The 15910-nt window shown below is 33.4% G+C and overlaps 2 protein-coding genes across 2 annotated transcripts; both read left to right on the top strand.

Moving 5' to 3' along the window:
• The first annotated feature begins 992 nt into the window (after window positions 1-992).
• LOC112036225 (AP2/ERF and B3 domain-containing transcription factor At1g50680) lies at window positions 993-1901 on the top strand. The gene has a single exon (XM_024069034.1). It carries the CDS (start codon window positions 993-995, stop codon window positions 1899-1901), a length of 909 nt encoding a protein of 302 aa, XP_023924802.1.
• Window positions 1902-8274: 6373 nt separating this feature from the next.
• LOC112036279 (ubiquitin carboxyl-terminal hydrolase 3) lies at window positions 8275-15910 on the top strand. Its single transcript, XM_024069088.2, has 9 exons — window positions 8275-8504; window positions 9745-9876; window positions 9989-10027; window positions 10376-10481; window positions 11198-11256; window positions 11371-11445; window positions 13121-13169; window positions 13374-13450; window positions 15464-15910. Exons 1-9 carry the CDS (start codon window positions 8430-8432, stop codon window positions 15560-15562), a joined length of 711 nt encoding a protein of 236 aa, XP_023924856.1. The 5' UTR covers window positions 8275-8429; the 3' UTR covers window positions 15563-15910.

Genomic DNA, 15910 nt, shown 5'->3' with positions numbered 1-15910 from the left:
ATGACTTGTTCTTTTTTACTTGCACAAATAATGTTGATGTATCATGAGTTGTAGATAAAATTGTGTCATGTGGGATGAGGAAAAAAGTTACGTTGAACAAGCTTCACTAAGAAAATGAATAAAACATAGGAAGTCACTAAAACTCTAGTTGTACAATTATTTACCAATTATGTCATTTAAGCAATTCTTAACTTTTATTCCAACTTATGAAAAACCTTGATATTTTTTCTAGGGTTGAGATTGTGTCCAGTGTATTAGTGCACTGGACACGTTAAAATGTATATACGTGTCTGCATCTCAACTTGTCCAGTGCATTAGTGCACTGGACACAAACCATGTCTTTTTTGTGACTAACACATAAATTCTAGTAATGAGAAGATTAAACCAACCCAAGTGACAATTTGTAATGATGGGTAAACCATAATGAGAGTGATAGGTCATTCTAAGATCATCATTATGAAATAGCCCAGCCTGTCTGTGTAAAACCAATTGTATATTATTTTGGTAGCCTTTTCTAACTATTGTTATTCGTTGAAGGAATAATTTATATGGTAAGCCAGATAAGCTAAGGTAAATGACTATACTGCAAAAATTTAGATTTTCTCTTCTGTTTTCATTAGTGACAGAGGTTCAAATTTGGAAACTGACAAAAAAACCTACCAAAAAATGAATGTCCTTGGATGATGTCAAAACAAAAACATGAATTTGATTCCCATCAAAAAAAAGAAAAAAAGAATTTAACTATGCATAAATGACTTGAACCTTCTAGTTTTGTCATTATAATTTAAAATTGCCGTAACCAATTCTCCTGTGTGCTGTATTATATATGGCAAAGGTTCCAACTTATACATGGACAAGAGCCTAATGTAAAACTTGACATTCTTGGTCTCTACCCCTTTTCTTTGTTATTCCCTACTGTCATTTTCTCAAAAAGAAATCTTTCTCTTCACAAGTTTATGGAGGTGGAATTGTCTTCAAAATCAAGAATAGACATGGTGGTGGAGACTCCACTCTCGGATGATAATCTGAAAAATGAGAATCCGAGTAGTTTTAGTGGAGGCTCCTCCTCTAGATTCAAAGGAGTGATGCCTCTGAGCAGTGGTAAATGGGGTGCACGGATCTCCCATAAGTACAAGCCATATTGGCTTGGGGCACATCAGAAAGAGGAACAAGCAGCCAGAGCATATGATAGAGCTTCCATCAAGCTTCAAAGGCGTGATGCCCCCCTCAACTTCCCTTGGACTAATTACTCTGATCAAGAGAGCATATTCCAAAGCCAGTACTCAAATGAGGAAATTCTGAACATGATCAGGGATCAAACTTACTCATCCAAGTTCAAAAAGTTCCGATCAAGTCATTCTTCGATTAAGGAAAATCCAACATGTAACTCAATGAATGATCAAGGAATCTCATACCAGTTACTCTTTCAGAAGGAATTGACCCACAATGATGTTGCCAACAAGAATTTGCTCATCCCAAAGGAATTTGCATTGAAATACTTCCCACCACTTGCCATCATCGATTCAGACAAAAATGAAGAGAGGAGAGAGTCCATCAAATTAACCTTCTATGATAAACATTGTCGTTCATGGACTTTTCAATATTCATTTTGGAAGAGTTCCAAGAGCTATGTTTTCACAAATGGCTGGAGTCACTTTCTCAAGATGAATAACTTGAACCATAAAGACATTGTCTTTTTCTACAGATGTGAGACTGAAGAGAACAGTGTGTTTTACTTGATAGATGCACAGCCAAAAAATGTTGAAAATTCAGTCTCTGGTGGGAATATGGAGCAGGAAATGGGTTTAAAAGGAATCATTAACAATGGCCTAGATGCTGCTAGCATGAGACAAGAGGAGGCAAATAAAGTGCTCAAACTTTTTGGTGTGCAGATTGGCTAAACCACCAAGCTTCCCATCAATTCGTTTGAAATGTTGAACGGAAAACAAAAAGGTCTTGTAATAGCATTCATCAACTTCATGATCCTTCTCCTTCCCCCACAATGGTGAAGTGTTCAATGCATAGATGAAATATTTTCATTGACGTTAACATTTGGCACTCTATTCTATTTGTCATCTGGTTTAGTCTTGCTCACTTAAGGAGTGACTAGTAATTTTTCATTCATTTTGGGTGCAACCGTGCAAGTTGTATTTAGATCAGTTTCTTGATTAAAAAACAAAATTAGTATGTTATCATTTTTAAATTTTTTTATTATTATTTATTTATAATTTGATATCATGGACATATTAAAAGATGTTAACCAGTTAAACTACAAGGCTCCTAGCAATATGTTATCACATTATGCAAACACAAATTAATATCTAGTGCGTTTATATATGTATTTTTAAATGTAATCTTGCTGAATATTCTTTGTTTTTTCATACTGGTTAAAAAATTTGGTAGGGGGATTGAAGCAAGATTCATCATGCCAAGAAGCAACTAAATGACTTAACTGTTGATGTGTATAAATTACGAGGTAGAGGGAAAAAAAAACGTTACAGTTTGATAATCAACTACGTACACATTTTATTAGAAACCCCCCCCCCCCCCCCCCCCCCAACGCTGACCAAAAAAACCAACAACAACAATGCTATTAAATGAATTTGGTTAATGGCAATTGATTGGAGATCCTCGGATTTTTCCAACAAGGAGACCCAAAATTGTTGGCCTAACAAGCCCTTGAATGTTTTATCCTGTTTATAAATAAAATAATATTTCAATAGTGAAATGAAAGGCAAGTTAGTGTCACAGAGATATTTCTTTTTTTAATAGGTACGATAATATTTCAAATATATGGCATTTGTTTCATAATAATTGTTTTTTATTATCAGATCAAGACATCAATTCGTTTTTAGATTTTATGTATGCTGAAATTAAATCACATATATCTTATTCAATAACAACAAAAACTTTAATTGTTGAACTAACGAGAACTCAGGTCAGCAGTTGCTTCTTATCAAGGTTTATAATGATCTTTTTGTCTTCAAAAAATAGTATTATTATAAAAGAGACATGATATTATTAGTACACTGATATCCTCTTAACCATTTTGTGTTCCACATAGATAGTATTCGTACAATATGTGTACAAATTATTTGTATAATTTTTTATATTCTACCTTATATTCTACAAATTACAACTTGTTATGTAATCTTTTTTACTTTCCTTATAAAATAACTAAAGTTTAAAATATGAAACAAAAATCAAACACATGGTATACTACAATTTATGGAGTCTAAAGTGGAACACAAAAATGATACAAAGGATATATATTTAATAAGGAAGTTACATAAAGAGGAAAACTGTTTGTTGTAAATAGTGAAAAATGTTGTGTGAACTTGTATACCTAAAATTATGGGTTTAAAAATTGGACCAACAACAAGAACTGGGCTTCGATCCCCAAACATTTTGTGTAAAGGAATGTGCCAATTTAATTACAAGACATTTGACTAGTCAAATATTACATTCCTAATATTAATATATAAAAACCTTTATAATCCTTATGTGAAACTGCTTCCCGCTGTTATCTCAAATTTGATTTTCATAGTGATTTAATTATTATGTACTAATTACACACATGCGTCTCATGTGTGCACCGCTAGTATACTTTGATTGTATGAAAGAAGAATTATCAAAAACATAGTGTGAAAGAGAGTCCAAATCTTTTGTCTCACTCTTTCTACTCCACTTTATACTCCACAAATAAAAACTTGCCACATATCTATCCATTTAATTAAATACTAATTTCATGCCTTTTTTGATATAAGTTTCCTAAATTAGATAAAAAATTAATGGCATATTTGGATGTTTAAAAAAAGAGGGGGAGTAGAGTAGAGGGAGGGAGAGTAATGCAATTACCTTGTTTGGAAGTTTTTTAAAGAATGAGGGGGAGGGGTTTGGAGGAGTTTGGAGGGGTTTGGACTCCCTCTGGCCCCCCAATTTTAATTCCCCCAAATTGGAGAGATTTGGAGGGGGAGTAGAGTACATAAACTATTAACCAAGTAAATTACCTAATTTACCCTTATTATATTAACAAAATTACACAAGGAGAATGGCTAATTACTCCCTTCCTCCTTACTAATTTTAAAAACATCCAAATAAGGTGGAGGTGAATCATTCTCCTCTACTCTCCTCCCCACTACTCCCCTTCCCTCTACTCCCCTCTACTCTCCTCCCTCTCTAAACTTCCAAACAAGCCATAAAAGAGAAAACACAACACATCTCTACCAGCCACCAATACCGGTCCACCACCGTCAACCTTTGCTGATGACACTTGCAAAAGATCGCTAAAGTCATTAATAGTGCCAGTCACAACCATACTCCATACAAGTCACAGCCATACACCGCGCGCCACCAAATACACACCATTGCCACCTCGTCCTCAGATCCATAAGTGGGTATTAGTTTATGTGTTTAGTTCTAGTGAAAACTGAGGAGAGGAAACAAAGTGAAAGTGCTATTTTAGATTACTGTTGAGAGGCATTATTGCATTGAGAAAATTTAGATGCCGCGACTTAATTCTTGTACTTGACTTACAAAGACCCATTTTGGTTAGAAATTATAATCCGATTGCTTGAAATTGTTTTGTTATTGGGGATTTTGATAAATATAGAGGTGGGAATAAGATAATTGGGTTTAATTTATGCTCAAAATTTATGAGAAGTTGTTTGAAGATGGGCCAAATTTTAAAATCTCTAGCTTCGGTGTTGTTTATCTACTCTGTAACCATTAAATATGGGTGATATACTGATGGCTTTGGCTATTTGGAGATCTTCATGTAATCTTCTTCTTTTTTTCCGATGTACCACAAATTGGACTGGGTGAATTTGGTAGCCGTGTTTGGCCGTTGATTATGTCGGCAATTTGGTGGTGGCCAGTGGGAATGTGTATGGTTATTTATTTATTTTAGGAAATTTTAATAAGAGAAGGCACAAAATTAGTATTAACTCAAATAGATGGACAAGTGGCAAAATTTTATTCGTAAAATATAAAGTGGAGTAAGAAAAGTAAGACAGAATATTTAGATTCTGTGAGAGAAGGAAGTTGAAATATATAGTAATGGCAAAACAATAAATTAAAAAAAAAAAAAAGCAATTTTTGTAAATGATAGAACCTCATAATTTTGCCCTTATTTAACGAGTACAATAATCGCATGAAATAATTATTAAAAAAAAAAATGTAGGAGTATTAGAGTGTTCATATTAGCCTCCTCAAAATTTTAGCTAAACTATTAATAAGATTATTCGTTAATTCTACTAGAGGTTTCAAACCAATGAGTCATTGATAATTAATTCATACCATTGTTAGATTTTTTTTTTTTTTTTGGGAGTTTTAACTTTTAACCTAAGGCACTTTTAATGATTGTTGTCTTTTTATTAAACCAAGACACCAATAAGATTTTTTATATAAGCGGAGATTAAACCACAAATCTTTTATTCATATCATCATTAAATTGAATAAGTGAATTTGGCTTTTCTAGCATAATACAATCTAGTAAAATATTTTATAAAAGAATCATTACCGCATAATATATATATATATATATTATAATTGCGTTTGATATTACACCAGTTGTTTTTTAATTGCGTTTGATATTATACGGTTTATACCATATTCATTAGGTAACCTAAGATTAGACTGCTTTTGTTATATTAGACAATATAACCATGTGATTAAAATTTCTAATTAATTTTTTTTTTTTTAACAATTTCCGATAATAAAAAAAATTGCATTACTTTATTTTTAATTGAAATTAGCTTAAAACCCTATATATGCAAAGGTGCAATACACACACATACAGAGTCATGTGTATATAAATTACTTTGTCTGTCATGTTTTATATTTTTGCATAACATTTCCACCTAATAAGTAGTAAACTGTACACATATTATTATATAGGAGGAAATGGGAGTCTTTTTGTATTTTCTAAATTTAGATACATAAATATAATTGACATACTAAAGTATAATTGTAATGATACCATGGTTTTAAAAACCGAAATGGTCAAAGAACTAGAAAAGTGTTCGATTTCCAGTTTTTATTGGTTGAACCAAAGGTTTTTACAAGACTGATTAAGGGTCCAGTTTCCTGTTGAATTGCCTGCTCCAATCCGATTTTTAAAACTATAAATGACACTTGTCACGAAATTGGAGTGCATTTAAAATCTAAAAAAACTTGACATCAAATAATATGGCAATTAGAATGACACTTTGAACCAATTTGGAGTGCTTTTTTTTTTTTTGGTATAATTCAATAGTTACAACAAGGGGACAGGAGATTTGACTCTGGATGTCTTTTTTTAGAAATGGGTCTTAATGGTTTACCAAAATAGTTCTTTTGTGTCAACCAATTTCTAAAAAATCTACCTGTTGTTGACTCAAAAAATTTCTACAAAAAAATTTATATTTTTCTTTATAATTTCTCTACCAAATTCCACAATTTAACAATTCAATGCACAAAAAAGTTATACAACAATACAAGAAATTGTATAACCAGAAATACAACTTTTGTTTCATTCGTCAATATAACCAGGTGATTTCAATTAAATAATCTATAATTTTTGTTTTGAAGCATAAACAATTAAGTGTTTGTTTGGAAACAAATTATTTAACTTTTTTCTGAAAGTATTATAAATAAAAGGTAAAAGTTAAATAAAATAAATAGGTGACTCACGTGAAACTTACAAATAGTAAGAAAAATAAGTTATAAGCTGGCTTATAAGTGTGTTGCAATGGGACACTAAGTCCCTCATTTGGTATCTAAAAGTAAATGGTGCCTAACCTAACCTAACTTTTAGGGTCCGTTTGGTTGGGAGAATGAAAAATAGAAGGAGGATAGAAAGGTAGGAGGATAGAAAAGTTTTTTGTTTTCCTTATTTGTATTTGGTTGAGAGGGTGGAATTGTGGAAAAGTTGAGGGATGGAAAACCTTTTGGTTTGGTTGAAAATAAGGTTTGTATAAATTTACTATCATGCCCCTCTTAAATAAAACAAAAAGTAATACATTATACTTTTTTTAAAAATTGTGTTTAGATGAAAGTAGACATTTCAAAAAATAACATAAGAAATCATCCAAAAGTGTTTTCTTAAAAAAATAATAAAAATAAAAATTAAGAAAAAAAAAAACAAAAAGAAGGAAAAGAAGAAGAACCCACCGCCTAACAAAACTAAAGGAAAAAAAAAAAGAAAAAAAGAAAAAGAAAAGGTAGAAACGTTAAAAGAGGTGGGGGCAGTTTTGTCCAAATATTTTTCCCACTTTTCACTCTAATTTTCTCTCCAATTTGGAGAGATTGTACTTTGAAGGAGGAGAAGAGAAAACTTGTGAGCCCCCACCCCCACCACTTTTCTCTCCCCCTACTCCTCTCAACCAAACAGTGAAAAATGACATTTTCCACCCTATTTTCCATCCTCCCAGTTTTCACTCCAACCAAACATACCCTTAGGGTTTGTTTGGTTGGAAGTAAAACATGGAGGATAGAAAATAAGGGAGAGAAAAGTGAAGAGAAACCTGATTTTATAGGTGTTTGGTTGGAGAGAAGGAGAAGATAATAAATTAGTAAAGTCCAGGTGTTTTCTCTTTCGGCCTACCAAAATTCTATCTACCAAATTTGGGGAGAAAATAAATGAGGAGGAATAGTTGCAGTTAATGACTAAACTATCCTCCCCCTCCTCTTACATGGACTTGCTGGTTGCTTTTTCTCTTTTTTTTTTTCTTTTTTTTTTTTGGGCTTCCCTACGTAGGCGTGATACAAATTGTGGGTGCTTTCTTTTGTTTTTCTCTTCTTCTTTTTTTCTTCTTTTTTTTGGGGTTTAAATAGACATGAATTTTTTATTTGGGCATGATTTTTATCTTTTAATAAAGTTGGGTGATTGCCTTTTTTTTTGTTTGCCACTTTTTTTTGTTTTAATTAGGCATCATTTTTTTAACAAGGGTATATAAGTAAATTTATACAAACTCATTTTTTAGATCTCTCCCATTTTTCACCTCCAACCAAATAGACATGAGGGAAATTAAAATCTCTTCTACTATCTCACTTTTTCATTCATTCACATTTTTTATCCTCCTACTTTTCTATTGCTCCAAACTTTTAGACACCAAATGGAACCTTAAATGGTTTATGCTTCAAAACAAAACTAAAATGGGGTGGGCTTACCTTTTAATGGGCTCCTAAATAGTGGACATTATGGGCTTGTCTCATGTCAACAAAGAGGGCCATAAAAGAACAAAAGAGGGCAGAGATATAAAGCCCACCCAAAACCTATTTATAAAAACCAAGAGTTGGAGCCGATCCCATTTCTCCCATTTCTCAAATTTCCATAAAGCAAAAGTAGAGTTGAGTTCTAGCAGCAGCAGGAGAATATATATATTACATTTCTCAGAATCTGAGAGAAAAAGCAAAAACAAAAGCGAAAGTGAAAGTGAAAGCGAAAAATGGCTGCTTTAGACGAAACTCCTTCAGCGAAGAGGTGGCTTCCTCTTGAAGCTAACCCTGAGGTTATGAACCAGGTATTTCTTTTCTTTTCTTTTATTTTTTTTAAAATTAAGCTCTGTTTGGCTGGCGAGAAATGGATCGGAAAGGATAAGAAAATATTAGTAGTATATTTGATTAAGATTATCTGGGCATGCGAAATTAATTTGATTGAGCTGTTTTATTATTTTTTTCGGGGGTTAACCAAAGCCAAAGGTTTGTTATTTTGATTTGATTTGATTTGATTTTCCCTGAGATGACAAATGGAGAGTTAGGGTTTGATGTGGAAAATTGAATGTTTATGGTTTTAAGCTTTGGATGCTATTTGTAAAAGTTTCTGATTGGGAATGGGTTTTTGGGTGTGTGGGAATATTATTGTTTTTTTTTTTTTTTTTTGGGTGGAGTTTTAGATGAAGGTATAAGATAACAATTGCAAGTGATTTGAGGGATAAAAAATTAACATATCAAAAAATAAAATAAAAAGAAGTTTTTGGTACAAATTTACATGATTTTGAGTTAGTTTTGTATTTTTCTTAGGGGGAAGAATAAGAAAACGTTAAAAACATTCCTTTCTCACAATCAAATTGAAGGTTACTAATTATTAGACAAATGGGGTTACTAATTATTACGGTTTTAGGCATTGGAGACTATTTAAGAAATTAGTAATTATATTTTTAGGTATAACGGATAACAAACAAACAAATACTACTTTTGACATTATTTGACAATCAATGGTAACTTGACTATAGTTTTCAACCCTATGGAGGAGCTCAATTGGCTAGGGACCATGCCTTGTAAGACGGATCTCATTGCTTTAATTCTCACCGTTCCTCTCCTCTTGGGATTGCTCAAAAAAGTTCGTACCCATTGCACAAAGACTCTTCCTTTTGTGGGGTCTAGGTGAGGTGTTTGGTAGGCAATCTTGCCTCTCTTTTTATTTTTTGGAAAAATAATGAAACTTTATTGAAACCAAAAAAAGTCACCCAAGTATACAAATGGGGACAGTACAATCAATCACTTAAAATTACAATGTTCAATCAAATCACCAACCAAATATAAAGAAAAACAACTCCCAACTAACATCCAATCCAACAAATTTCTGAAGAAGTAGGCAATCTTACCCCATTAGTTTTCTCACCTTTCATAAAGGATCTTCGTGAGGACTATTGTCTTAAAAGGATGTATCTTAGTTTGCAGGGTTCTCTTTTTGATAAAAGTATTAATCGGATGCATGTGAAAGAAATTTAGATTTTATTCTTTTGTTTAATCATTTTGCAGTTCCTTTGGGGCCTTGGCCTCCCAGAGGATGAGGCAGAGTGCTATGATGTTTTTGGCTTGGACCTAGAACTTTTGGAAATGGTTCCAAAGCCTGTACTAGCTGTGGTGTTTCTTTATCCCTTAACTGCACAGGTATTTTTCTAAATGATTTGTTTCTTTCAAGCTTTGGTCCATTTTTAAACTTAAGGTCCTTGGTTTCCATAAGGAACATGTATTTGTCTACTGATGTTTTAATTCTCCTCAGAGTGAAGAAGAGAGAATTCAACAGGAAAATGAAGAGAAGGTGAGTGCAGTGGCATTTTTATTATAATCTGTATGTAAATTACTTTCATTGTTGAACATATTTTTATCATAATTATCTTTTCTAGGTATGCTTTCCTAGATTCCTGTGATCAAGGCTATGGCTTGTAAATAATTTGCAATTTAAGGATTTGTTTAGAACTTAATATCACATTCCACATCCATAGTCATAACATTAGAAACTGATTAGAGAATGTCATTATTCATTAAATGACGATAACTTGATTGGAAGTTTGTAAAGTTAAATTAATGTTTGTAATGCTTCATATATCACAATTTTTATACTCTTTTTTTTGTTTAATTAGAAATGATTTGTACTATCTGGTTGCAGGAAGCTAGCAATAGTGTTTATTTTATGAAACAAACTGTCGGCAATGCTTGTGGAACAATTGGACTACTTCATGCTATTGGGAATCTCACTTCAGAGATCAAGCTTGGTAAGCTTGGAAAACTTTCTTTTCAACCATGTGTCCTGATTATATGTAGACATTAATGTGTTTTCTCTGTCCTGGGGAGTTACATATTGTATGAAAAATTATGTATCACAATTTGAAGAGACCACAATATGTAAAATTATTGCAAAATTATCAGAAAGAAGAACCACGCTATCTTTCTTACCTTTTTTTTTTCACTCTTTTTCTCTTCTGCTGTTTTTGTTACTTTGCTTGAGAAAAAAAATCTAAAATCCATAAGAGGAAAAAGAAAGCTCACTTTAGCATATAATGCAATACTCATTTATTTTATTAGTCTAATGCTCAATCATTTTAACATCTTCTTAAAAGTTTAAAGATGGAAAACAAAGAACATGAGGAAAAAGATGTCAGATGTGTGACTTTTTTATTATCTAAATATTTGAAAGTGAGAAAGAAGTGTGGTGAACTGTTTTGCACCTAGGTGTCTGCCTTCTTAGGCTACCTACGTGACCACTTGCAATAATACCGACAGTGTAGCAAGAGAAATAGGTTTCTACTGCATAGTCATGAAACTTGGTAGTCCTGTCTGGTTATGCTCAGATTATTTGATAAATTATTCTGTAAAAGCTGAGAATTTTGATTCAGACACTTTCAGTCTTGTAATGATTACTTTCTATTTTTGAAACCATCATTATATAAATTTAATTTCCCCTTCCATTTTGGGCTGTTGTTATTTTCAGTTGAGGGATCATTCTTGGATAGGTTTTTTAAAACTACTGCTACAATGGATCCATCGGAGGTTCTCTCTCTCTCTCTCTCTCTCTCTCTCTCTCTCCAGTTGGATGATCTGATGATGTACCTAAATGGTTTTGCCTCTTTTTAAAAAAATATTCTTTCCACATACTTGGTGTAGCGTGCGACATATCTTGAGAAAGACACAGAAATGGAAGTTGCTCATTCAGTAGCGGCTACTGCTGGTGAAACAGAAGTAAGTTGTTATAAACAGTTTGCAGCTTTTAAGTGAATAATGATGTATTGTTTTTTTTTTTTTTTTTTTTTTAATAAATAACAACAGTCAATTATTCTAATTTTCTGCAAAGATTTAAAGTGGATATGGTATTTGTATAGCTAGCCATTACATCTTGAAATGCTAGAGGAACAAGGTGCTGTTTAGTTTTGAGATTAAATTCTATAAGAATGTGATGTAAAACCTAAGTTTTACCTCTCCAATCCCAACTTGCCACATCATCATATTACATATTAAAAAATAGGCACAACCACACTCAACCAATTCTAATACCCATTTGAAACTCTAACTTAACTGTGAGTTTATTGAGATGTTATTATGTGTGGTAGGATACATTGAGTTTTAAGTAAAAAACTAATGTGGCAATCTTTTATTGAATAGTGTAAAACATGGGTTTTACACCCCATCTTTACCAAATTCAAACTCTTTAGTTTTTATTATAAATTTGGCTCATTCAGTTAGTTCGCCCCATGTTTTTGTCCCTGTTGAAATGGCTTATAGTTCACAAATACGTAAAGCGAGTGGTAACACGGCCCATTAAAATTCTCTTTTTTAGACAATGGGGAAATCTAGCTTTCAGATACTAGAGTAACATGTTGAATGAAAATTGGGACGTAGATTGTGTAAATTGACCTGCTCATGTCATTGTTCTGTAACTAGAGAGATGTGAAATATGGTATTTTCCCTATTTGGGGTTTATTGGGTTATGCTAAGGGGTGTTGGGGAGCTTCTAGCAAGCTAGCTGAACAAGTTTCGCAGATGTAGTAATGTGGTGATTTGGAACATGATCCCTCATTGCCTTATGTGGGGTATTTGGCAGGAGAGGAGTGCTTGGATTTTTGAAGGGAGTGAAAGATTGATTCATGACCTAAAGCTTTCCTTCTTTCTGACTTTACTTGAATGGACAAATGCATCGGGTGTTTTCACTTTTATTTCTTTGACTGATTTGCTTGATAGGTGTTCGTTTCATGCGTCATAGTTTTGTTGTTTTCATGTTTCCTAAGTACACTGCCTGTGTGCTTTGGGTCATTGTATTCTGTTATTTTTTTTCTAATGAATTTAATTATTTATAAAAAATAAATTAATTAATTAACCCATGCTTTGAAAAGAGATATGAATACTTGATCATCTATTGCAGTGAAGGAAATAAATTTTATGCAAAATGCTTTTTGATTTCTAGGATGTCCAATTTATAGGAAAATAAAAAAATGGTATGATTATCATGCCAGGGCTGTAGGTTAAAAATTAGACTAGCAACCTTGTGGCAGAGCCCAGTTTATGACTAGAGGGCTAATGTGAATAATTGAGGGTTGGTGCAACTTACGCTGACTGGCACTAAGGTGAGATCAGATGAAGTCTTGGAGTAGGTTCACGGGCAAAATAGATGTTTGTATTTAGAAATGTGTGGATCGCACATGTGAGATAGCAACACCATGTTCATAGAAAGGCTCTAAAGATTCAAGACTGAAGCCTAGAGCTTTCAGTAAGAAACGGCTATGTTCCCCCCCAATTTTTTACTTTTGCATTTAGCTGAAAATCAATGATTATGGGAGTAGTAATGTGCTTATCTTCTAATTATTATATTTTCAGTTAAGACACATTGTGCTTCTCCTGTCTTACCAAATTTTCATGGCAGGCTTCAGATAATGTGGACACTCATTTCATCTGCTTCTCATGTGTGGATGGTACTTTCTTTGATAACTGACTCTCTCTCTCTCTCTCTCTCTCCATTTTCTGATACCAAGGGAACCTAAAATTATAATGCACACGCGTGCTCGTGCACACACGTATAAATGCTTTGTATGTTTAGATGCTTTTGAAAATTTGTAAATCCAAATCTATATCTGGATTTTCTATCTGATTTTCTGTGTTTTAAATGAACAATGAAGGGGAACTTTATGAGCTTGATGGAAGAAAGACAGGACCAATATCTCATGGTCCATCCTCACCAAGCAGCATATTGCAGGTAAATATTGCCTCATGAAACTATTGTAATCATATGCCGTCTAAAGTCTTATTTCCTAATCATATATGGTTGACAAGTAAAGAGTGGAATAAGAATATTAGCTTGTAAATGAAATGAAAACGGGAGAAGGCATTGATATGGTGTGTGTGTTTCAAAGCTGTAAAACTTCTAACAGTAAGGAAATCCCCTGTGTTAGTTTAAAAAGGCTTTAAAAAAAAGCCATCAAGTGGAAGACAAATATTTAATTAATTAAAAATGAAAAAAAGGTTAAAAAAAAAAGGGAGTGCTTCTGATTTTGAAGTGGAAGAAAAAGCATTAGCCACCCTTATGTGTTGTTTCAACTTGAGTGAAATGCCTCAGGAAAGAAGAAGGATATGCTGAACCCCTGCCTGGATTAGATTGGTGGAACAGGGATTGAGTCTGGTTTGACTGAATCTTAGAGCATCCACATTAGTGGAGTTATTTTTTTTAGTTATTTGGCACTACAAAAAGTTACTTTATTTATTTTACCTATTCACTTTACAAAACATCTAGTATTATTGGATCTATTTTAGTTTTCAACACAATAAAATAATATAAACATCACAATAAAATAATAGATCCACTACAATAAAATAGTATATCCACTACAATAAACAACAATCACAACCATAGCAATTGCTATCGCTGCTGCTGCCACCGCTACCACTGTCACCGACGCCACCACCATTGCTGCCGCCATTGACGCAACCAGAAAATTCCAAAAACAATTTCTAACATGACATATATTGTAATAAATTAGAATCAACAAACAGAAAATCGGCAAGAAGCAAAAACAGAAAATTTATCATTTCAATTCCCTGCAAATTTATATTGCAATAAATTAGAAACCAAAAAAATGTAGCCTTCCCTGCACACAGAAAATTCTCAAACTAACATTTACACCAAAACATTAGAAACAAAAACATAAACTTCCCTACAATCAGGAAATTTTTAAAACAATTTCCAATGTGACATTTATTGTAATAACTTAGAATCAACAAATAGAAATTGGGAGCATAAACAGAAAATTTATCATTCCAATTCTCCGCAAATTTATCATTAGAATCAACAAATATAAATTCTCTACAAACAGAAAATTCCTAATTGACATGAAAAATTTATCATACCAATTTCCCAAATCAAAAACCCCAAGCATTACATGATGAAGAAGACAGAGACAACTCACCTGTAAATCAGCAAGCAAGCTTTGAAGAAATTGGTACCCAAATAGAGAAGAGAGGCTGAGATGGGTCAGACAGAAGAGAGGCTGAATGGGTTGGCGTGGGTCAGCTTGGGACTCGGGGCTTGGGGCTTAGGACGGCGGCGAGGGCGAGATGGGTCAACGTGGGTTGGCGGCGTGGGGCAAGGGGAGTGGGCCAGTGAGGAGTGGAAGAAGAAAGAAAAAAAAGGATGAGAGTTGAGCTTTGGTGGTGGCGGTGAGAGGATGATGAATCTCGGCAGAGGTGAGAGTTGAGAGAGAGTTGAGAGTTTGATCTGAGAAAGTAGCACTGAATCGGGTAGGAAAAAAAAAGAAAGAAAGAAAGAAAGAAAGAAAGAAATAAAGAAGAAGAAAGAAATAATATTTTAATAGGAGGTGGGAATAAAAAGTTATTTATGAGTTTAGCTTTGAGCGACAGTGCACAGCCATATATAGCTGTGCACGGTAGCTAGGTAGCTGTGTAGGTAAAATTTTTACCTATACAACCACCAATGTTGCACCCTTTTTGTATATGGTGGTGCTAAAAATAGCTTTTTAGCTTTTTTAGCACCACCAATGTGGATGTTTATGAGTTCACCTTTAGCTAGTTAATATCATGTTGGGCTCCAAACATTACATCCTAGGGTTGGGGCTTCAGTATCCTCTAATTTGAGTTACTGGATTCAGTTTGCTGCCCGTGATCTGAAATGTTTTCATATCTTTAGCCTGAGACCTGTTTATTTTATTTTATTTTAATTTTAGCTTTTGATAATATATACTTTGATTCATAACAGGATGCAGCTAAAGTCATACAGGGCATGATCGAGAAGAATCCCAACTCCCTCAACTTCAATGTTATTGCCATTTCAAAGAAATCTGAGGGTGCATTTTAAGGTTGCTGTTTAGGCTCGTTTAATTCATCAATGGTTCAAGTTTTAATGATGTAGTTGGTAGGCATCTTTAAACCCCCACTGACTTTTTCAGTTTGTAAGCATGTCGACAAGCATCTTGGCATAAGTTCATGGTTGTGTTTCCATAGAGCAGATACATTGACCCTGTGGATAACTGTAGGGTAGACTGTTTAGTGTCTCCTAAACTATGCTATATATTGGCAGCCTGTCTGATTTATGCTTATAGCTTATAGGGCTCCAGCATAGTTTGAACTCATATTGATTTTGATGCTAATGATTTTGGGCAACTAAAGAATGAATGCGATGGGAATCTATATGCCTTGGACTGTT

Source organism: Quercus suber, unplaced genomic scaffold (genome assembly GCF_002906115.3).
Source record: "Quercus suber isolate HL8 unplaced genomic scaffold, Cork oak 2.0 scaffold_11, whole genome shotgun sequence".
NCBI classification, from domain to species: domain Eukaryota; kingdom Viridiplantae; phylum Streptophyta; class Magnoliopsida; order Fagales; family Fagaceae; genus Quercus; species Quercus suber.
This window is presented reverse-complemented; position numbering and strand designations above follow the sequence as displayed.